The sequence below is a fragment of the Haliotis asinina genome, chromosome 9, assembly GCF_037392515.1.
Source record: "Haliotis asinina isolate JCU_RB_2024 chromosome 9, JCU_Hal_asi_v2, whole genome shotgun sequence".
NCBI lineage: Eukaryota > Metazoa > Mollusca > Gastropoda > Lepetellida > Haliotidae > Haliotis > Haliotis asinina.
The window spans coordinates 29,786,140-29,812,117 of record NC_090288.1 but is presented as its reverse complement, the minus strand read 5'-3'; the positions used below and the strand labels follow the sequence as shown (position 1 = coordinate 29,812,117).

Here is a 25,978-nt window from a genome sequence, read left to right as displayed (position 1 = left end):
AGACTAACGCGTAGTCTCTGAATAAATATAATGTGGACAGTAGCAAACAAACCCATTTACATTGAAAAAAGAGCTCGGGGAGACTACAGATTTAGAACCCGGCGAAATCTAGACTTGCTTCATTTAGGGCTAAAGCACTGCAGAGATAGCTAGGCTGTCGTGAGAAAGTAATGTAGTTCAGGGACTGTGAGCCACATTCGTATGTGCCCCGCAGTGATGTGTCTGGAACATAAAATGCTAAGGGCAGGGTAAAGCTACTCTCAAATGTGCTTGTGGATACCATTATGGTCAAGCTATCAATGCTTGTATATCTCTTTACGAGTAATTGCGATGGATATAATCATGAAATGGTCAATAAAGAAAGTCTTAGATTTGTATCTATTTCATGCCATGTCTAATTACATTCAAGATATCCATAAAATGTCATAATACCAAATCTGAAATCTTGTCCCTTGTGGTAGAACCTCTCAACCACGATTAATATACCAATATCATTAAATGGTTCACCCTCATCTGTCACCGACGACAAGTCAAGCGACAAGTGTTTTTCCCCCAGAGATCCAAACAAGCCAGTCAGCCTGAGATGAAACCCTGCCACTGCCCCGCCCCCAACCCCGACCCTGCAGCCTCATCAGTGGATGACGGTCTCAGTATTGATGGTCTGCTCTTGACCGTTAGAGGACATCAGACATTGATTAAGATAACCGGTGAATGCAAACAGAAAATGCCGAACAAATATTTTCCCTTCGTTGACAGCTGCGGCTCTCTTAATACGGTATCGTTATGGCCCTAAGGCCGAGGTTAAATAGCTTGTCAGCCTGTTCTCACAATAGGGTCGGTGTTTGAACCCAATAAAAGTCTGTCACTGGAAGATTCGTTGATATGATTTATGCACTCATATGATTATATTGTGTTCCAATGAAAATAGGACAGGTCAACTCGAAGACGCATAAAATCAATGTGTAGTTATATGGTTATGTGATTTATGTGAATTTAATCGTTAATAATTTACACATTGAAGGGTTGTTGTAACTGTTCAGTCGCATAACAGAGATTTCCATATGGGGTAATATACATGTATGTCGAAAAGTCAAAAACGGTCATTGAAAGATGTTTGTGAGGTTGTAATAAATCATTTATCATGGCACTGAAGTATCGATAATATGTGTTGTTTGCACCCAATCGCGAGCTATCACATGAGTAACACTCACCCCATTGGCCATTACCTCACACAGAAGGACATATGGTTACAGATACAGGCCCTGAAAAAATACATCCAAAAAAGCCCATACAAATTCCAATATGTGACAAGTCTAGATTTCCACATTTTCAAAAGTCTCAGGGTTCCTTTTCATTATATGAAATATAACATATTTTTTATATTATGAACTGTGACCGGGGAAATATTAATTTGATGTCTGTTGTTGGTATGTTGGTATGCTGGTATGCTGGTATGCTGGTATGTAATGTTATCATTGCATTTGGGTTTTCTTCTTCTAGACTAGTTGTTAGTTTAGGTTAGAGAATGCACAGAGGCAAAAGTGTCCAGTGGAGATTGCACTCCTAAATGCCACTACACATGACCAGTGTCCATGTGGCCTGGACAAATGACGCCACGCTGATCTGGGGGTGAAGCAGGGTGGGGTGGGGGGAGATGGATGGGAGGGGCGTGGGGGTGACGATCAATGATTCAAGGGCCCCCGGTCTGTATTACGTGTGAGCACACCAGGAATACATTATTCACCTCGCTTTGATTAATTCTGTTGGTGTCTGTAATAATCTGGCGATGCCGGATGACCCCAACAATGCACTCCATCCTGCTGCCTAATGATGTCATCCAGATAACGGCCAATTGGCCTCAGTAATTCATACCTTGCGAGAACGAATTAGATTTGTGAGGTTAACACGTGACAGTGGGGGCTGGAGCTAAAATGGGTGAAAATTAGAAGTTGGCATAGAAACAATATAGTAACGGGGCGAAATCTGATGTTAATCAATCATACCAAAAACGTGATGATGCTGTTTTAGGCCGCAGTAGCAGAAATTTTATAAACTCTTGAAACAGGCATGGCTGGGTCAGATATACCAGTCTATTATACCATGAACAATATCTAAAACAGTTAAGCTACTACGACGCCAGCAACGCCCCAGTTTCCGTTTTCGTCCGCTCTTGAAGCAAAAGGACAATGACAGCAGATAATACAAGGGACAGTATTCATTAGGTGAAATAAGTTTCCAATATTCTCCTGAACTGTAATGTTATGCAATGGTTTTTAACGTTGTACTGAACTATAATAATATGCAACAATTTCGATATTCTATTGCACAATAATGACATGCAATTATAGTTTCCGCTATTCTTCTGGACTATAATAATTTGCAATAGTCTCCGATATTCTCCTGGATTATAGTAATGTGCAATAGTTTCGCTATTCTAGCTACATTCTATTCTAACTATAATAATATGAAATATGTTTCACTATTTCTACGGGACTATAATAGTATGCAATAGTTTCCGATAACCTACAGAACTATAATAATATGCAAGGTTTCCGATAACCTACAGAACTATAACAATATACAATAGTTTCTGTGGTTGTCAGAATCATTTATATTTTAACAAGCATTGATGGTTTGGCTCAGAACGCCGAGAAGTGCAGAAAACAGATTCCATGGGCTGAATATGTACTACCTATTTCCCAACAAGTCGAGGCGTCATTTGTTTGTCACAAATAGGAACTGCTGCACTAATCCTTGGACTGTACATGAGACCGTTCTACACAATCGCAAGTGTATAATGTGTGAGTATGGTTTCGCGCCGCTTTCGGTAATATTCAAACAGTAATATCACAGAGGGAGAAACGAGAAATGGTGTGTTCAGTTACGATGGTAAAAATTCCTTGTGGGGATTACAAGACACGGGGACCACGAGCTTGTTGTTGCAGGGAATGATGGATATTGCCTCACTCTCTCAGCAGCCAGGTGTTACCTGAGATTGCATTCCACTTGCCTTCTACCTACCCAGCCAACCGTGAATAATACTCTACCCCTTGTCCCTCGTCCATACACTGCACACACATCCAACACCATAGCGTTCCCCACCAAAACAGGCTACAAACACGCATGTCATTAAGGGGCCATCTCAAAATAGTTTTGTTTATGAAAGATATATGATTAACTCTAAACACTCTGTATACGTTAACAGTGCCTTCGTGGGAAGGGTCTGAGGCAAGGTTGATACTATTTCCAAAACAGATGTGAAGTCTCTACGAGGGACGTCAAACGCATTTTGTTAACGGTTGCTTTTGACATGGTCCCTCGAGATTTATAAAAGTCTATATCAAACAAAGTAGCTCTCCAGCTGCTATTGTTCAAAGCCAAATAACATATGGTTTAGATAGCCCCTGTGCTGTACAAGGCATTAATCCCAAAGTCTATATGTAAACAACGGTCACTACTACCACGGTTGATTGTTAAGGAGCAACAGACTCATGCGTAGAAGTCTACATTGAGTGTCCCGGAGCGAAACAAAATCTTTACGAGTTGACAAAATGCCCTTGCTATCAAACAAGACCAGAAACTATTTAGAGTATGTTTTAGTTTTTTCAACAAAACCCGTTTGGTTTGCATTTGTGTACGGTAGATTAATTATGACATAAAAAGCTTTGCATGCTTGGGCATATGTAAAGGGTAATATAAACAGCAAAAGGAAATTCGTGTTTGTTATCCCAATAACGCATTGGGTGTGTTTAAGTTTCATTTTAAGTTAGGCAACATGTGTTGGAAATACGATCTGATGTCGACCTTGGTAACAGGATATAACTGACACTGGCTGCAATGAACAGAAATCTACAACGCTGGCGATGCACGTGGTTCATGTGAGTGAAATCTACAACGGCTTTGGCATTCCATTGTGATACAATCACAACTGTTATACAACTGTATACAACTGAAAAATAATATTTTCATTTTTAATTATTAAACTTTCAGTTAATTAACAGGAAGTGTGTGTGTGTGTGTGTGTGTGTGTGTGTGTGTGTGTGTGTGTGTATTGCTCGATCAATAAATCTGAGTCTTGCTTGTTCACACATGTGAAAGGTGTATATTTTATAAAGCTATTTTGTGGGACAGCGGAAATGAACAGCAGGTGTTGTCAGAATCTCTGTTGTTTCAGTTCAGTGATACACGACTGTCACCTGAAGCACGACATCGAAACACACAGAACACGCTTTCCATGCTAGATATTGTATTCACTGTCATTGGTCATGGATGTATACACACTGAAATGGACATCGGAAACTCCACACACATTAAAAAGAGTCCACGCCCTACATAACGTGAGAAGGGTGACAGTGTCAACTCACCACAGCGCTTACGTCCTCCGCACAGCAACATCACAGTATATCCACGACCGATCCGGAATTAAATTCCAAGGGAAATTTCCCTAATTCAAGACCATATCAACAGTTCGGAAACTCCGGCCATCAACAGATCTCGTTTCAGCGCGAGTGTGACAGGCAGTGAGTCAGAGCTCGCGCAGGGGGCGGGGTAAGGGAGGTCTGGCTCCTTTTTAATGGGTTAATTCTATACAGGGAATGCGAGAAGGAACTCCGCGCTATCTGGAGCAACACGGTTGACAAGCAGCTGATTTTTGGCGGGATTCAGAGCGAGAAATCATTAAGATCATGCTAGGCGCTTGTCGTCCACACTCAGCATAACAGTGCGACACGTGGTTGAGGTGTCCAGGTGAGGTTGCAGGTATTTCGTTAAGATAGGAGCACTTATCATTTGTTTACACGACAGGGACTGGCGAATGTCTCACTTCTCTGTCATAAAAAATACAGTCGTGTTATGGCTGGTGTTTAAGAAGGAGGTTTATTCCTTACTTAAAAGCTCATCCAACGTAGAGGAAGTTGTTTTGGTTATTTACGAGCACCGTGTACACGTCAACGTCCCCGTTAAACTGTCTTACCCCTCCCTCCCCTCTCTCAACGGGGGTGTCTGGATGGGGAAGTGTTAGGTTGGTTCAGAATAGGCTAGCCTTGTAATGTCTTAAATGCAATAGACCCATGATGATTCGGGTTAGAATACTAGTATTGGTCTTCAGCAACCCCTGCTTGTCATAAGATGCGACTAACGGGATCTGGTGGTCACACTCGCTGAGTTGGTTGACACATATCGTCGGTTCCCAGTTGTGTAGATCGATGGTCATGCTGTTGATCACTGGATTGTCTAGTCCAGACTCGATTATTTATAGACCGCCGCCAAATATCTTGAATGTTGCTGGGTGGTAAAACTAAACTCACTCACTCGCTTTAAGGCGGGTGATAACTGATAGTTTAGACGGTGACTTCAGAAAAATATAAATATCCCTTTAACATCCTGACGTCCTCACTGTTGCTTTATCTAGACTTGCCTTTTTAGAGGAATGAATTACTATACATCACTTTCTTTGCCTTCAGTACATTGATATCACTTCAGGCATGTTCTCGCATGTAAATTCCCGACTTCCTCGTGAAGCAATCCGCATACCGTGAATACATGACGTGCTTGTATTTCAGTGCAAGTTGAAGAAAATGTCCCTATCTCGGAGCATCTTGCTTTGCAAGAAGACAGTCAGTGAATTAGTATGTTGTGGTCAGCAGATATTCTAATGTTCCGACATCAGTGCCGAGCATGAAACAACAATCGTACAGCTATAAAAAACGAAAGAATATTAGGGCTAGTTTTAGTCTCCATCCCACGCTGTATTCACTTGAACAGTGACAAGCAACTTCTTTCCAACGGACAGTGACAAACACCGTCCGCCTAATTGACAGTGACAAGCACCTTCTGTCTAACTGACAGTGATAAGCACCGTCCGCCTAATTGACAGTGACATGCGGCTTCTGTCTAATGGGCAGTGATAAGCACCTTCTGTGTATTTGAAAGTGACAGGTGCCTTCCGTCTAATGGACGGTGACAAGCATCTTCCGTCTAACTGACAGTGATAAGCACCTTCCGTCTAATTGACAGTGACAAGCACCTTCCGTCTAGTTGACAGTGATAAGCACCTTCCGTCTAATTGACAGTGACTGGCAGCTTCTGTCAAATGGACAGTGATTAGCACCTTCCGTCTAATTGACAGTGACAAGCAACTTCCGTCTAATTGACAGTGATAAGCACCTTCCGTCTAATTAACAGTGACAAGCACCTTCCGTCTAATTGGCAGTGGCAAGCACCTTCTGTCTAATTGACAGTGATAGGCAGCTTCTGTCTAATTGACAGTGACTGGCAGCTTCTGTCAAATGGACAGTGATTAGCACCTTCCGTCTAATTGACAGTGACAAGCACCTTCCGTCTAATTGACAGTGATAAGCACCTTCCGTCTAATTAACAGTGACAAGCACCTTCCGTCTAATTGGCAGTGGCAAGCACCTTCTGTCTAATTGACAGTGATAGGCAGCTTCTGTCTAATGGACAGTGACAAGCACATTCTGGCTTACTGACAATGACTGGCAGCTTCTGTCCAGTGGAATGTGACAGGCACATTCTGCCGGTCTGATGGACACGATAGGGCTAGTTTTAGTTTCCATCCCACGCTGTATTCACTTGAACAGTGACAGGCAACTTCTGTCTAATGGATAGTGACAAGCACCTTCTGCCTACTTGACAATGACAGGCACCTTCTGTCCAATGGAATGTGACAGGCACCCTCTGCCGGTCTGATGGACAGTGACAGGCACCATTTGTCTAATGGACAATGGCAAGCGCCTTCTTTCTAATGGACAGTGACACGCAGCTGCAATGTTATGGCATGTGAAAGGCACCTTCTGCCGGTCTGATACCAGTGTCAGACATCTTCTGTCTAATGGACAGTGACAGGTGCCTTCTTTCTAATGGACAGTCACATGCACCTTCTGTGTAATGGTCAGTGACAGGCAAGTTCTGTCTAAAGGACAGTGGCAGGCGCCTGCATTGTAATGAGTAGTAACAGACACATGCTGTCTAATGGACAGCGACAGGCACCTGCTACCTTATGGAATGTGACAAGCACCTTCTGTCTAACTGACAGTGACAAACATCTGATTCTGATGGACAGTGTCAGACACCTTCTGTCTAATATACAGTGGCAGGCGCCTTCTGTCTAATAGATGTAGACAGTGACAGGAACTGGATGCAAACAGGACACAGCAGAGTCGACACAGGGATGTACGTTACATGATTTCCCCATACATTCCGCTGTGTCCCTGCCACTACTTGTTCCACAGATGGGGGCCGTGCGGCAGATGGGACCGGCGGAGATCCGCCCATCACCTGTCTGCTCCGTCAGTGGAGCTCAACGATAGATAATAGAACCTTCTCAAGCATACGCAAGGATCTGAGAGACGAGATAGCACACTGTTCACAACCCCTGACAGGTGCATGTCTGTTCAACTGATAGGAAGTAGCACCATTATGAAGGTCGCTGCGTATGTCGATGATAATGATACATAAAAGATAAATTCAACCTGAACATTAATCTTGACGACTGAAGCTAATGCTCTTTGGTATTCTGTCATCGGTGAGAGTGTTGGAGGATACAGGTGAATAAGTAGATTGGCAGAGTAGTGAATGAATGAGTGAGCGAGCGAGTGAGTGAGTGAGTGAGTGAGTGAGTGAGTGAGTGAGTGAGTGAGTGAGTGAGTGAGTGAGTGAGAGTGAAGCTGAGTAGGTGATCTGGAGGTTGAGTAAGTGAAATATGACGACTGAAGCTAATGCTCTTTGGTATTCTGTCATCGGTGAGAGTGTTGGAGGATACAGGTGAATAAGTAGATTGGTAGAGTAGTGAATGAATGAATGAATGAATGAGTGAGTGAGTGAGTGAGTGAGTGAGTGAGTGAGTGAGTGAGTGAGTGAGTGAAGCTGAATAGGTGATGTGGAGGTTGAGTAAGTGAAATATGTCTTTGCGTGAAGATGGGTGAGCAGGTCATTATACGCCAAACGTTAAGTCAGTATCACTGCGAAGTGTAAAGAATCGAGACTGGACCAGACAAACCTGAACTCGAACAACAAAAATCTGAACGATAACGTCAATACAAGCGTCCTTTCGACATTTAAGTGGCAGTCCTTAAACGGCCTCTGGAGACTTTCCCTGATCTGGAATCCCAGTAGAAAGAGGTGGGATATGACGGGTACCGCACGAGGCTTGACATGTGGAAGGCTATCAGCACATTTTAACGGAATGCACGTTCAGGTTATAAAACACTACTGCTCTTTCAGGGTAGTGTATATAATTAATATAGATCATTTCAATGCATGCAACACCCGACCAGAACTCATTAAACCTCTTTCACGCCCATATAGGTCAACACACAACACCACGAAAACGTGAGTCATTTGACGATAACAATACAACGGGACTGCAGGAAATCAAAACCTCGTCTGGCTAGGTTATTTCAAACACTTTTAACGACATTCTGGCGACACCAAAGACGTGGCTCTTGGCTTCTGTGTGATGAAATAGACGCCTCTCGTCAGTATAATGTGACACATGGTGATTCATGTTTGGGCCTGCGTCTCTGCTACAGCTCCATTCAAGTTGTAGTGTGTGTGTGGTGATATTTCAGCATGTTGTGATGTAAAAAAGGCGTCATGGCCATGATCTCTTTTCTAACAAGAATCATAACTGTGGGAAACACGGATTCGAATCTAAGGTCATAAGTTCCTGGTGGGACCAAGGGACGCAACTCTGCACTGGGAATCACCTTAGATGAGTGAACCCTTAACAGTAGTATTTATAGCAGGTGCAGTTTTTGTTTGTTCGCTTTATTCCGTCGCACTTTTAGTCATTCCGAATTTGAGTCTGGGCCAGACAATCCTGTGGTTGACATCATGGGCATTTGGTATGTGGTGTCGTTCAGCTTTATCTTTGTCAGATACCATACATGCCCTTATGCTGTTTCCATCAGTTTCTCGAAGAAAGACAGAAACCAATATTTACGAGTTTTTACAACACGGGTTATAGGGCCCGTGACTAGGTCACGTCACTTCGTGAGACATTAGTACTTCCGGTGAGAAACAACGTTTCACACCTTTTCGAATGATCTTATGGTTGTCGCTTGACAGTAAGAAACCGACAATCCTTGCAGAAATAACATATTTCCGATCTAAAAAGAATCTAAAAATAACCATCTATTAGGGATAGTCTAGTAAAGTCATATTTGACGGTCGTGCATTGTTGAACCAGAAATGATTTTTGAAAATACGCTTGTCACAGGAAAATTGATACTGGAAGTAAGCATCTCAAAGGGAGCCAGGAACAAGCTTAGTACCGGAAGAAACGCCTCTCGAAACATACATATCCTATTGCATATATGGAACCAACACGGATAGATATACTCTATTCCACCAAGAACTGATTATCTAAACGTGACAATGATCAGAGAAAATATGCAGTTCGTGGCCTCTCAGACTTGTCCATATTGTGAAAAATGACATACCTGGCGTCTTCTCTGGTCCCACCACTTGGAAGTAAGGTTTGTTGCTGGCCTCCCCTACCTGTCCCCCTTCTCCAGTGCACGAAAATGCCCCTCCCATCTTAGAAGGGGGACACTCAACTCCAGGGAAGGGGCATCAAGAGGACTCTCGAAACACGTGCATTGCCGAGGTACGTATTCCTGGAAGTAGCATGGCAACGATATCGATGATACTCATGACATAAACAATGCCGACGACGATAATGATGATGACGATGATGATAACGATGATGATATTGATAACTTTAGCAATAACGACGATAATTATCACAATGATAACGTTAACAATAACGACGACGAGGACTATAATATTAACATTAACAATACCAACGACAACGATGATGATGATGATGAAGATGATTATGATAACGTTAACAATAAAGACGGTGCTAATTATGATAATGTTACTGCTTACAACAACGACGACGACAATGATAGCATTAACAATAACAACGATAATGATGATAATGATAATGCTGAAAATAACGACGACGATAATGTTAACGTTAACAACAACGACGACGACGAAAAAAGCTATAACAACAAATTTCGACATGAACAGTTATCATCTCTAAGGATACGATGTTATATTTACGTAAACGCCTAACACTCGTATAATGCGAGATTCTAGGGGTACCATGACTCCATCCTAAATTATGAACAAGAACTAGCATATCTCCAGCAACGACCCAGATGAGCTGAAAACTCTGAAACGCCGGTATGCATACACACGACAAATAGCATAACAAAACATATTTGTGTCATTAAGTACATACGTAGCGAAGCAGTGGATTCCCCTACTCTTCATACTGGTTTTCTGTACGTAGACCGCTAATAGCACCATCCGCCCCTGCTGATGTTTAAATCGCACTGACCGAGGTCCTCTCTATCCCCTAACCATTCTCGAAAAACAATCCCATCATGCCTTGGTTTGGTTTCCTTCACAATTGGACACCGAAGTGTTGCCCCCAACAAATAACCTCTTTTCAAAGATCACGGATTTTCATTTCATTAAGACCTCCATTAATATGGGACTATTGGCTAGAAATCGATGACCGTGCACTTCCGAGGCGGTTCAAACGTGAAGTAATGTACCTCCAATGTCAGAGTAATTGACTGTCAATGTTGTCATATTTGAAACACTAAACACATTGATGTTGCCTCGACTCCACGACACACTCATACGGAGGGACACTGTGTTTACGATGCTGGTGGGTTGTAAAAGGCGCTGGTTACGTTTAGAAAGAATTTATTCAGTCCATTTCTTTATTTATTGGAGTCGTTGTTGCATTGACCTGTCGTGAATGGGGAGTTTAGGGGTAAAGCACGCCCAACGAGACAGTGCGGGAGTTTTCATAATGTTTTGAACAGTTTGGCGATTAAAGTGAAAGCCCGGTAAACCTCGATTCATTTTTTTTTTAAAAATTCAGTCTGGATAAGCAATCTTAGGTCAGGAATATAGAATTATGGTTCAGAGTAATATCAGTTTATTCGGGTCCGGCCTGTAAAAGGGAGGTTACTCTGCCTAAAGGCCTGTCACTCTACTCCCAATCTACCATCACCAGGAAATTTCTTTGTGCATAAAGACAGCGATATATAGATCCCGTGCTGGCATTTCCAAATTTAAATAGGATCTTCACGGGAGCGTTACTTGCTGAAAGCGTTAAAACCGTCCAGATTTACAAAATCCCAGACTAGTCGACCATGGTTACGTAGTGTTGACTCTTTCAGCACATGCGGACGTCAACAAACGTTACTGTCCGGAAACTGGGATTTGTCCGGATTAAACGGGTCTGTAATATGGGTGTCACGGGGGAAAGGGAGACAGGATAGGTGAAATAGATCATCGTGGCTAAGGCGGATCCAGACTCCCTTATAAAAAGGCTGTATCCGTCCCTGAGTGGACACAATGGCCACGCCATAACATAACCGATAGCCCGATTTTCAAGTGTATTGATATGACAGCCGTCAATCAAACTGGCCAAACGTTCTTCTTTCCACATTGATGACGTCACATCTGTCGCGCACCTGTCAACACGTGATCAATGCGCATGCTCACAGTGACGCAGAATAACAGCTGATATTTATGAATGGGAGCTTGGCAAGGCTGACGTTTTTTCTTGCGAAATCACCGGCATGTATTTGAGAGAAGAGGATAGGTTCACAGCGTTCATAGTATGTCAAACCCGATATATTAAGCAAATTCTTCATCTATTCAGACTTTGACATTGCTGTAACGACACTTAACGCGGACAGCTGTCACTCAAAGCTTCAGGTATTAACGTTAATACCGAGTACTTTCCTGACCTTTTGACCACTGCAATCAACACGTGTATATATCAACAATGTTGCGAAAATGTCTGACAACGCAGGTGTTACTTACAGGTTTCAATTGTTTATTTGATCAAACATAAGTCAACAACCAATACATTTCCACCAATATTTTAACAGCATTGTCGTGTCAACGGTCGATCATATACTTCATCTCTGAACAATAGTCGGAATATAAATTGTTTTAATGCTTGATCGGTATTCTAGACGTCGGTGAGTGAATAATGAATCGTGACACAACTTTATGGGTGACAGCTTCGTGTTTTTTTTTCGAATTTGTAGATTCTAGATCCGTTTGTAGATTCTTAAATGAAGATCCTTTAATTCGTAAACCGTTATATGAAGCTTGAACTGTACTGATTATGATCACATTTGGATTGTCAGATATGGATTGTTAAAGGACAACCTGATCGATATGTCAAACACGTTTCACCCGATGTGAAAGAGAATTTAACATTGTATCAATATGATTATCTTACAAAAATACACGGAATATTGACAATAGAAGTACACATCTTAAAATCTCCTAAAAAACCGGATGCGTTTTGAACTTCAACACAAGAGACCACATGCCAACACTACACGCATGTTGTTTGACTTAAAGTATTGCAAATGAAAACATCTTTCGATGGTATAGGGGAGGTGGTTAAGCGCCGTGGTTAAAGCGTTTGCTCATCACGCCGAAGGTCCGGGTTCTATTCCTCACGTGGGTACGAAGCGTGAAACCCATTTCTGGGGACCATTTCTGCGAATATTGCTAAAAGCAGAGTAAAAGCCAACTCCCTAACTTTCGATGAATTAAAGCTACCATGGCATGTTGTGAAAAAAACCCTGTCACAGCCATATCACTGCCATTCTTAATTAAGTAATACGACTGACACCGGCACACCGAGCTTTGCTCATGGTGTCAGTCACTGGTTTGTCTGATCCAGATTCGACTATTTACCGAAATCATATGTACGGCTGGATTATAACTGACTGATGGCAACACAACATTCCTGAATTTATTGACACAACTTTGATATCACAGCCTAAGCCCAAGTTGCTTTGAGGATTGGAGTACGTGACACGCAATGGTCGCTTATCATTACTCTAATGCCACGTGTCGACCATTGTGACCACTCGGCCCATATGAGAGTCCCCGTAAAGCACAATGGGGTCCTTCTGTCCTTGAAATCCCACATTTAATTACCAACTGATATTAGGATTAGTGCGTTGTTTAACCCACACAGAGCAATATCAAAGCTATGTGTCGTGCAATCATTGCACAATCGAGTCTGGACCACACAATCCAGTGATCAGCAGCATGTGTTTCGATCTACGCAGTTGGGATACGATGACATTGTGTCAACCAACTCAGCGAGCCTGACGGCCCGATCCCGTTGGTCTCTGACGACAAACATGGGATGCTGATATTAAGAACGTGACTCGACAAAATGGACGTGGTGCAAAGAGGCACACAAATGTTTCTGGGCTATCCACCTCAGTGTTCACATCGTGTGAACAGACCCTTTAGTGTTCTGTTTAAGATCAACCCATACTTTAAACATCTGCTGTTATGAGTCAGTATGATTAACGTTTTCCCCATAACGTAAACGCCCTTAATTTCCTTATTTCTTTACAAGTGAGTGAGTGAGTGAGTGAGTGAGCAGACATGGGCTTCCCCAAGTGGGGAATCAAACCGGGTCTTCGGCGTGACGAGTCAACGATTTAACTACTAGGCTACCCCACCGCCCCTCGAACAACGAAACGTGAGGTGATGTAACTACTTAATGACAAAATTAATGCGAAATATACTTAATTTCCTTCATGTAACCTTTGCTAAATAAAACTTTCAATTTTCAGCGTTAACTTTTACGTACGTGTTACCCATCGTTTTAATTCAGTCGGTTATATTTTCCGGTGTTTTAACATAGTATTAAAATGCATGTGTTCACATACATGTACTATGCCTGTGTTTTTGCTGACGTAATTACATAAAGTCAAAAGTGTCATAACAGACGTAAGTGTGATCTAAAAGGTTAGTACATATACAGTGTTTAAAAGAGTTAAGTTAACAGATAGAAAGGAACACGGATATTCGGAGTAACAACTTTAAAACAACGCCTTAACCACTGGACTACCTAAACCTTTTCTATCAGGCGCATCAAAGGTTCATCCAGATTCTCTGATATGTAGAGTTACGTCCCTTAGCCGTGCCAGAAACCGATGAAAGAAGATAAATACTGCTATCGTTCGTAAAGTAGCTTGACAGATTACTACTTCAAATCGAGCCACAGGGCAGAAACGAGCGTCAGTCGTAATCGTTTATGACACATCTAGTATTGATTCTGCTGAGATTTAATGCTTCACATGCGAGGTGATGATACTCGTGGCTAACCAATGTAAATACTCCAGCATGGACAGCGACATGTGTCGAGGATGGAGAATCCGCGGGAGGAGATAGAAAGGGGAGAAACAAACAAACCTGACCTCCGAAGGAGTGACCGGACATCGATGGAGATGTTTGCCGACATCAGCTGACCAGTGTATTGTACAGACTGGACACGCGGACGCTGGCAAAGTCTGGACTAACACACACTGTAAACTGAAGACAAATGGTTACTTTGTCTTGATTAGGGACAGCTGTCAGAGGACAGTGTAGTCGTTCATGTCGACAGCCACGGCGTATATGACCAGTAGAAACATGTCACTTGACGCTGCCTGGGAAACTGCTAGCGGTTTCTTTCCGATGTTGGGAAAAACCTTTCATTGTCTTTGCCTGGGCACTCAGAGGATGCTTAGCCATTTGCAGAGAAATATCCCGTCCTTTACAATAAAGCTTAGTTTCTGATTTAAAACTCTGATCGAAACAAATAGCCCCATGTATACAGAAAAGAGTCACTTTATATAGGACATTCAGGATTGTATCAAAACAGCAAGGAACTATCCCCATCATTACGTTAACTTGAACATAGTTACATAGTGTTCCCAAGAAGCTGTTTTGAATATACTGTAAATGAAGTCTCGGTTACACTGGGTCATTTACAAAGAAATGTTCAGACATCTTTGAACGGAGACGTTATAATGGATTATATGGCCTCTGGTTATTATAAGGCTTCGTCTTTGAACATTTGTGAATCCGACAGAAACTTAAAGCCCCCTTTACACTGAATAGGAGCCCGGGGAGAGAGGAGATTCAGACCTTGGGAATATCTAGACTTGCTACAGTATTTATATTATAAACTGATTTGGGTCGAGTAGACTGACGCTCTGTTCCTGTTTAATAGAAACAAATTGAAATTCAAGTGTACAGGAGCCCCAGTGAGAAGGAGATTCAGAACATGAGGAAATCTAGACATGCTTCGTTTAGGGCTTCGGCAGTGCAGGGAGGGCTGGAGGGAGGGAATAGTATGTGGTTCAGGGAGTGTGAGACTGACTACTTGTCCGTGTATTTTATTGGCCATAACTTGTCGCTGCTACTATTATATAGTATCTCCACACATGCTGCATCAACACGGAGAAAAGAACTGTCCCCATTAAAACATATTTACTTTCATCAGAGAACTGTCCTGTATTTAAATGTTCACACAATAAATGTCGTAATTACAGTATTGCTATGAAACACTAATAGCCAATGTGATTTATTCATTACAAACACTTGCACCTCGTCAAACGGACCTCGTCAAACAAAGCAATCTTTGTATCACAATTGTTTCAACTTCCCTAATTGTAACAGTCGTAACTCTAAGGTTGATTTGTGGGTCGAGGCCCTGAGTATATGTCTGTTTGACTACATACATTGTGTCTCTGTCACGGCAAATATTTAAATAAAATGATCGGTATGTCAACAGATGCTTTCGACCAAACAGCAGCGCTTCAGTAAGCGGGGATCACGGAGTAACCTTATTGTGCATTGACATTTATACTAGTACCATCAAAGGTTAGACCAACTTAAGGCACTCGCATTATGTTATGTACATATAATTGATTACATCGAAGATGAATTTCGCACTAACTTGTGGGAACCAACTGCAAGCCCTATGCAGATAAATTGCACAAAGATCATGCATCAAATTGCCGATAACCACGTGCAAATATCGTCCATGAGAACAGCTGCGTTTTAAAGTAAATTTTTGTTTAGAATTCACTTATTTTTATCATATATTGAACTCATGACAATAATGATTTCAACGTTATGAATTTGTTTAACAACGCATCAGTTCATGTGTAAACATTACCTTGTCCATTATGGAATAATTTGCTAAATCTAGTTTAGAACAGGTGGCTGACGTAAGTAGCTGCATTAAACACTAGTGAGTGTAAACATTTGATGGGTATTATATGCTATAACATAGTTGGCCGGTGGGGTAGCTTAGTGGTTAAAGCGCCACGCCGAAGACCAGGGCTCGATTCTCCACTTGAATATAATTTGTGAAGCCAGTTTGTGGTGTCCCCGCAGTCATGGTCGTGATATACTGAATGTTGATAAAAGCGTTGAAAAACTATTTACTTATATTTAAAAAGCCACACCACAGCATGATGATTAGACTGAGTCTTATTAAATGACATACCTTCATATCTCGGCCAGTAGTTCTGTATTGAGGATGCTGTTATCTAATACAGATAGGTTACATTAAAACAGCCAGCTGTTCACTGACACCTGTTGTTGACACGTATATCAGCTAGTGACATGATGTATGAGTAGAGCATGTTTTGCACGTGCAGTTTGCCGCGAGGACACTCTCTGTAAGCACACGCGTTTGGGATGAAATCTATGTTTAAATGAATGTAAGTTGGGACCTTCTTTTTTATCAGTAGTTACATTTCAGTGTATTAGACATTTATCAGGAAATAGTAGGGCTGTTACGATTCACTCACACATTCGGTGATATGGTAAGAGGTCCTCCCGTTCCCCCATCCCAAAATAATATTTATAAATTGATATATACTAGAATTATTAATAAAATCTAACACAATATTTACTAGAGGACCCACAAAAATAACTGAAAAAGTACAATTTACAAGGTAGTATTTCTGGTGATATATGCAACATGTAATAAAGCCATGCCAGGCAATATAACAGTGAACAGTCTCCTATATTTCATTTGACATCCATGTGGCTACTGGTCATTTAGGTGATACATTAACGATGTTAACAAGGTCAAAGCAAGCCAAGAAATATATTTAGTTGTTGTTTCACTGAATATAACAAATAGTCATCGAATGCTAAGTTGTACTTGTGGTTGATTCAAAATAATCGTCATGTGTACATATTCGACTCATGGTGAGTTCGATGCAGCCCAAGATTGTGAGTCAGTATGGTTTTACGGGTCACTTCAACGATCAAGTATACCAGGGTCTTTAAACCAACAATACTTTCGGATTGAAATGCTGAGTGTTCTAAGCAACGCCATATCAAACTTCCATACCCACTTTACAACTGACAACAACAACAAATATCAAACTTCCATACCCACTTTACAACTGACAACAACAACAAATATCAAACTTCCATACCCACTTTACAACTGACAACAACAACAAATATCAAACTTCCATACCCACTTTACAACTGACAACAACAACAAATATCAAACTTCCATACCCACTTTACAACTGACAACAACAACAAATATCAAACTTCCATACCCACTTTACAACTGACAACAACAACAAATATCAAACTTCCATACCCACTTTACAACTGACAACAACAACAAATATCAAACTTCCATACCCACTTTACAACTGACAACAACAACAAACATCAAACTTCCATACCCACTTTACAACTGACAACAACAACAAATATCAAACTTCCATACCCACTTTACAACTGACAACAACAACAAATATCAAACTTCCATACCCACTTTACAACTGACAACAACAACAAACATGCACCTATCAACTGTGATAGTGCGCAAGAATCGTGTGTTCCCTATTTTGCGGGGAATATTTCACAACTTCTGAACCGATATAAAAATGTAACGTTGTTCCATTTTCGTAAAAATACAAAACAATATTTCAAGTCACTTAAACTCACTTCTAGTCTAATATCATATTCGGTTCTAAGGACATTCAGTTTGATACAGCACGAGTGCATAAAATACCTCACACAAAAACATTAATATATGTGATCAGATCGTGAGTCATAGTACCCGGGGCCGCTAAGTTCTACCTCTTAATGACATACATATCCATGTTGAGGAGCTTTGATATTTACATGACGGACACCCTTTATCTGTCATAATGCCTGGCCCACTTAACGCTATTATTGGTTGAAACAGACAACTTCATGGATCATGTTGCTAATGTATTGTGACAGGTGTTCTTCATTTGTCGTTGCTATGTACATTGTCAATATCACAAGCGCAATCACGCCCGTCCGCCACACCGAAAAGGATGGACGGTTATTGCTAAACCCAATTTCATAAAGTAAAAAACCTAAAGATCTGGTTTGGCAGAAATGAATGTTGGATAATACACTGCAAACAATGTAAAGAGTTCATAAATATATATCAAGTTATCAAGTGGTATAAAGAAACATTAAGAATACATAACACACTAAATTAACTTCACCTGAGATCACTGTGCCCTAGGACACCATGACATATGTTGAAGATGTCATGTAACCCACGTTTTCTCAGGACTCGCCGAAAAACAGTGATATCCGATTACGAAACAACACGAGGCGATCTAATTGATGATCTGCAGATAAACATTGTTGTTCTTTTTGCAAGCGTTTGTTAAATTCACACAATATCTGTTGTCACAAATACAACAAAAAACATACACATTACAATGAACGCAGATGACTCAAAGTGATAATCAATTTCAGTTCTTTATAACGGGTACCCTAGTTCGTCATACGCACTGCTAAAATATACAGCAAATAGCTTGGACAAACACACAGTTTGTTTTATCAACCAGTATAATCTCTCTAGAGACCACAGGTCAATCCGTTACATATACGGGTAGCGGGGTAGCTCAGTGGTTTAGGCGTTCGCTTGCCATCGTCACTCTGAAGACCCAGGTTCGTTTCCCCACATGGGTATAATCTGTGAGGGTCATCTGTGGTGTGCCTCGCTGTGATATTCCTGGCATATTGCTAAAACCGACGTAAAACCATAATACTCACTCACACATTTCTTTTTAAGAGTGTTTATTATAGAGGTTGGTTACAGTATATATTATAACGAATTACTGTCACAGATCTCAGCACTATAAGTAACGAAATGAATTCCCTGACAAGAACAAGGAATCGGAGCCTTCTTACTGCTAGATGTGTTCTAAAGTGGTTCTGCATTCATTAAGATATCGATTGTTGCTACCAAGACTTTAGCTGACGATGAATGCTGCTATTAGTAGCTTATAATCTACCCTGGGCCATGATGTCATCATGCTAAGTAGAGTTATGTAAAATATGTAAATATCTGTCCTGTACACTTCAGCCTGGCTCTTTTATAGCATGTGATCCTCGGGGGTGGCACAAGCATTCAGGACATGTAACAGGCATTCAGAACAAAAGAAAACGGGGGTAGGGGGTGTAGAAGATAGAAGATAAATTGTTGTCGTCACTAAAGGCGTAAAACAAAAAACAAGGACTGATTGACTCGGAACAAGTAAGTTAGCACACGGAGATAATCCCACACGCGGGCACGTGCATGAACATATCTCTGTTAGTACATTTTGTACGGAAGAAAGAGAAGATACAGAGCATGTATTATTATTACTGTCAGCATACAAACAACTTCTAGTTTCAATTTGAAGCTATTTTGAAAGACAAAATACCAAGTTTTGTCTAAAGTAAGTCCACAATCTTTTTCGATTCCCAATACTCCGATTATGTTATAAATCATATAATTCTCCTAGCAAAGAAATACATATATTATATGGGCATAAAATATAGAATTCCTGCATTTTGAACATTCAAGAAATCCCTCAAAGAGATAATGAAAAGGGAAAGATATGTTGCAACAAAGAGCAATAAAGAACATAAATTCGAGCAAAAATGGAGACCACTGGTGGGTATGATTCAGTGATCAATAATTCCAGTCTCAGTATATCTCTTTGTTGAAAATGTATTTGAAAATTTGACATTTATGCATTTGCCATTGAATTAAAGGGTTGGATTCAAAGTACTGTATATAAAGACTACACAGCTATATGTATACTCTTGAACTGAGTAAAATATGAGAAAAAAAACCCCATCGCTATATCAGTACAAGATTCTTGAACGTAAACCCGTTGCACCCCGCTTGTCATTTACAGTGTAGTCGCTCTGACAACAATGACCATCAACCATGACCTTTAACATTGGGTGACAATAACTTAACTACTCTGGTTAAGAGAGTAAGTTAACAGTACTAGTTTAATGTCACACGACATATCCGATATCCGATATCCAATATCCGATTTAACTGACAGAGCGATTTCACTATTAAAAATGTAAATATACATATTGTTTATACATATCTGGTAAATCGTGTGTTTCAGTGTTGATTACCGCCGGACTCAATTTTCCAGCTTTATGAAGTCGGTCCGTGTATAGTCGAATATCACCCAGGCAATTCAGTGATTGACATCATGAGCATCGGTCTACGGTACTGGGATACGATGACATGCGTGAACCAATTCAGTTAGGCTGACCAGCGATCCCGTTAGAGGTTCTGACTATAAGCAAAACCAGTTGTAAACGAAATTTACTTAGTGAGTGAGTTTAGTCTTTTAATTATTATTTTTAGCAATATTCCAGCTATAATCGAGTCTGGGCCAAACCATCCACTGAGAAACAACATGAGCATCGATCTGGGTCATTTGGAGCCGATGACATGTCAACCAGGTCAGCCAGCCTGGATGCTCAGGTCCGGAAGTCGCCTCTTTTGACAAGCATGGGTTAGTGAAGGCCATTATTCTACCCCGGGTAAGTGAAATGTATTGCATTAGATAGAGTAATAATGATTTCAAAAAGCAATAGTTATGTCAGTCTTGATGATTATGATATAATAACATAATAGTTATAGAAATACGGTTCATTCAATATGAATGTCTATTATTGCAAAGTTTTACAGCTGTAATATGTGGTAATGGCGCATTTTGTGGGCGGATAATCTGCAGAGAAATATTACTCGCCAAAGGGCAGGCATAGGTCAACCGTTATTGAAAGAGGACGGCATTTCCATGCGTTCATTTGTTTAAACAACATCCTGATATGCAGCCGTTCCCAGACAGAGATCTGCAGACTGGCAAGTGAAAATGAATTGCCTGGTGTGCAATGTCATATCGAACGAAGTAAACGTTTGTGTTGAGCCATGGTTAAAAGGTGGTGAAAATAAATACGTTTATGAGACATGCGGAATATCGGGGTAGTTGAGGCAGGTGGAAACGGTTTTATATTGAAGCTGAAAATGGAGTGTGAGTGAGTATGGTTTTATGCCGTTTAGCAGTATTCCAACAATGTAATGGCGGGGTACACGCGAAATGGGCTTCACGCATTGTACCCACTTGAGGAGTCGGGCTCCTTCTTCAGCGTGACGAGCAGATGCTTTGACCGCCAGGTACCCCTCCGCTACCCCTAATATAATGTGAGGTGGACTGGAGCCACCTGTCTGAGGTATAAACACTGGAAAATCATGAAAGGTAGTAGTTGACTTATACTCAAAGATTGTAACACTTTAAAAAGGACCTGAATGAATAGACGAATGAACGAACGAGTGGCGTAAAGCCGGAATGCATTAGGACATAACACCACGCTACTTGTCAACTGTAACGAGAAAGGTTACAAAAACACCGACTCTGCTAATCACGAGTGTTATTATATCCGCTAAGAGAAAATAACAATAGGGTGGCTAACATTGGATATTCTGTGTACGTTCACAAGGTTCCTTAAAACGAATAGGATATGTAGTTTCTGACAGCTTACCTTGATCATAAGTAGTCTTTACGTACAGTGATGTTGAAGGGTCGCCATGCGGAACCGCTAGATACCAGTCCTGTGTGAGTTATATAGGACTGAGATGGTGTGTGGGGAAATATTTCTATGCATGAATTATACATTAAAGACAGTGTGCCGGTAATAAACACTGCTATTTGGATCACAGATATATTAATTATGTAGGAGCGCTGCATGCTGTCGGCCTGGGGTGAGAGCGGAGCGTGTCCCAAACAATATAAGAAATGGACCTGATTTTAAATGGGTAGTGTATGCGGTGGAATCAGTGACTATGGGGTGGCGCTGAGAAAGAGGGTGTGAGTAAATATAATGATCAATGTCAGTCTGGAACTGCTACCCACGATCACAAAAGCCTGCTGCCGTTAAGGGTTTTAAGTCTGCACAGCAAAGGGAGGGGAGAAAATCCCATAACGATGAGTTAGTTAGGATGATGTTGGCACCACCTCCTCGCAAAAAAATCGCAAAACACTCAACAATAAAAAAACAACAAACAAACAAAAAAAACAAACAAAAAACCCAAAAAAACAAAGACAACAAACAAAGCCAAAACACAACAACAAAAACCTAAACCAACCAAACAAAAACAACAATAAAAAACAAACACAAACAAACAAAACATAAAACACAGGTGCTCCAGTGCTCCAATGATCAAATTTCAGTCTAGATTTAAATACCCAAATAAAGATATATTCTTAGTTCGGACATGCAAAATGCGCTTCACAATTAAGTCGTCAACGGACGAAAGTGGTCTCAACAAGTAAATACTAGTATACATTCATTCAACATTTCAGTCGTGTAAAGTCGTTCCAATTTGCAAATTACCTTTCGATGTCCCGCGAATGCGGATAACGTAATGTTTACTTATAGGCCTAACCGTAAGACTGTACACAACTGTGTTCCGAATAAGCGTGACGTTGACGATTATTGATCATTATTCACCATTACATAAATGGGTCATAACTCGCAGGAAGTTATGTACAAACGTTTAAAACAGATCGTGGGGATACAATTCATTACAATGAGGAGAACAAAACAGACACCCAGTCCCACGGTCTTCTGTAACTACAGTGAAACGTCAGCATTTATATACAGAACATACCAAGCATGACGGGCCAATTGTTATGCTAGTTATAACATCCATGGCGAGGTATATTAGACACGCTGACATACGTCACAGCGGCGCAATACAAGGACACATTTTCCTGACACCTGTTAACACCTGTTAATCAATGACAAGCACGCGAATTCCGGTACCCTAAGCTTGACCCATCCACTCATGGCGACCCGTTACACCACGCACGACAGTAACAGTCAGACTTGTTACATGACTACTAGGTACAGTTACCTACCTGTATGAGACGGTAACGCTCAGGAAAGTCAGACAGGTAAATCCCGTGTCCAGTCGCCTGTGCCGTGATGAAGGTATCCCCTTGTCTGCTCGGGATATCCCGTGCCCGCTTGACTAAATGTCCTCGTTATAACCGCTTGCCACAGATGTAATCGCTCGCCTGTCACTCGCTGTCGCTGATTAGGGATAAAAATAGGTAAAATCGATCCTGTCCCACTTTCCACGCCTGTTGGAAATTCAAGCAATTGTTACCTGGACTCACCTGAGTTATCAATTATTGATTTGTTATCGATTATCGACAACACGTGACATACTATTTCTTTCTCCCTACTTCATTTATTTCTGTTCTCAGGCTGTTGACGTGGTATAGCGAGGTACGTAGGTATACATGTCCAGACGTCAGTAAATATTGGATAGGGAGATAGAAAACCTAAACACGGGACTAAAACGGACAGGGATTATCATCCTAAACCAAGCAGTGTGGGATCAGCCGTGATCGGCCGTTTCCTCTCGAGGTGCAGTTAGTATAAATTCTTCACTTCCGTCCCTAACCGGCCTCTGTCGGTCGTACGAGCCTGTTATAAGCGGGGAGTGTTAGACACAACTGAAGACAAATGTCACGTTCTACTTCATACAAGGGGTCCCCCGCAACTTAATGAATTTATTTCAGCATTGGTTGATGAATATTATTGATTGGGATTAAAAATAGAGTGCTATGTCATCGCCTGTACTGCAAATATGAACTCTACTTTACGATTCTGATTTGGTGAGCAGCAAATAACATTTAAAGGTCATCTAAACTGCGGTGACTTACATGGATGATAAGTGTGCTCTTTATGTCACGTATACTCTGAAAGGTTGAGGGTAGCTGATAGGACGATGTTGATAGTGTGGAGTGGTGGCTTACAGAACAAAGCTGGATTGAAGTACAATGTGAATATGTACACATTAGCTGTTGTCATAATTACACAATATAAATATTCATTTTTTAATTATTTAAGCTGAATGAGTGAGTGAGTATACTTTTACGCTGCTTTTCGCAATATTCAAGCAATATCTCGTCGGAGGACATCTGAATTGTACTTATAGGAGGTGTCGAAACCGGGTCTTCGGTGTAACGAGCGAACGCTTTAATCACTTACTTGATAAATTACATACACGGGTAATTTCGGATATACTAAAATAGTTAGTTGGTAAAGGCTTAAAAGATATGAATGTGAAAGGTCACTTGTCAGCCAAAACATGCTGTAATCTGTCTGGTTCTTTTGTTACAACTGCTATGTACTATGGTGTACTATGCACTATGTATGTGTATGTGTATGTGTGTGTGTGTGTGTGTGTGTGTGTGTGTGTGTGTGTGTGTGTGTGTGTGTGTGTGTGTGAGAGAGAGAGAGAGAGAGAGAGAGAGATTTTATGTCACATGCTTACTCCACTGAGAGGTCAAGGAAAGGCAAGACACGTACCATCGTTTAACGTCTTTTGGTCCGGGGTCCGAACCACCGACCTTCCGTTCTCCGATCTATCATAGAGGTGATTAATGTCAATGTTCTGAAATATTCGAGTTAAAGCTATCCGAGCAGTAATGATCATAATCATTCAAATTACGGGGACCTGTCTATGTTTAAATTGTACATTTGATACACAATCCAATCATGAAAAGTCTGAGATCGGTCACCAGTCCTTGAGTACATGGAGTAGCACCTTGCTAATGCAGAAACCACTAATTGTGGACGATCACAATTTGGAACCTATTGTATACATTACATATGCCCCCATGTGTCCTTCAACCTGTGCTCATCTAAAGATGAGACCAATCTGCAAGTGGACTGAATGTTTGGTGACTTAGATGCTCATAATTTCAATCACTTGGTTGTCTGACGCAGACACAATACCGTTTTGTTCTCCGTCAAGTAGCTGAAAAACAAGCTTCGGAATGGCTCGTAACTCGGTAACGGATTTTAATTAGGACATTTACCAGATTAGTGTACCAGATCAACGACGCAAAAACCGGGTTAACTATTTCTACAAATCAACACTCTTAATGTGGATGGTACCGGGTGGCCAAACACGCCTTTGGCGACGTTTACAGATCAATTGACCAACCAGGTTTACTGTTTCAAGAGTCAACGAGCACCAACGCTCCGGTCGACCTAGTCGTATGGTTATTTCATCTGGAGGCACTGAGGCAGACAACAGATTGGTTTATGGTATTTTAGCACTCGTGGCAGAGTGAAAAATACATTCACCAGGGACAATAGCTCGGTCATGCTAGGCTCAGACACGCAATACATCGATACCACATTACGGATTAAATGATTAAAGCCTGAGGGACTTTATTCATTTCCATGGAAACAGAACGAGATGGTTTCCTAATCATTATGTCTAAGGGTCAAGGCACATGGTCTGAATTAATCCTTGCATCGCAGCCAGATTTGCTGACGTGTCTTTTAAAGAAGAACATCAAGACAGCTGAGAAAAAACCCAAACCCCAAGCGTTTTACACGAATTGTCAACTAGCAGGAAACATAGTTTACAGTGTAACCAGCCAACGACGTGCATTTTGAAATCATTTTACGATCAAATGACGAGGTACTAAACAACCTTTTCCCTATCTTAAAACATTTCTTTAATTTACAAAAATAGACTTTGGAATGCATGAAAGTAATTAGATATGTTCATACTCAGGAGAGTTTGGCGCAATTATTAGTTCAACACCCTGTTTCATTGACAGTAACAACACAACAATCGCTTTAGTGAATGAGGGTATTTTTTTCTGATTTGAGACGGTTTCAAATATATTTATTCATGTATTTTACAAGACCACTTATCTATTCCGAAGTAATTTCATAAGAGAATATACATAAA

General features: G+C 41.0%; 1 protein-coding gene across 3 annotated transcripts in view; it reads right to left on the bottom strand.

Moving 5' to 3' along the window:
- LOC137295902 (NACHT, LRR and PYD domains-containing protein 14-like) overlaps positions 1–23,266 on the bottom strand; it is an 86,209-nt gene extending 62,943 nt beyond the window's left edge. The window contains exons 1-2 of one of the 3 annotated variants that reach the window (XM_067827474.1): positions 23,115–23,266; positions 9,462–9,638 (exon numbers count right to left, since the gene is read on the bottom strand). In XM_067827474.1, coding sequence (XP_067683575.1) covers positions 9,462–9,558 — 97 coding nt within the window. In that variant the 5' untranslated portion in view covers positions 9,559–9,638; positions 23,115–23,266. Of the gene's footprint in view, positions 1–4,364; positions 4,511–9,461; positions 9,639–23,114 lie in introns of those variants that run through there. The other 2 variants (XM_067827476.1, XM_067827475.1) reach the window with 2 other exon arrangements.
- Between the last annotated feature and the right edge of the window lie 2,712 nt (positions 23,267–25,978).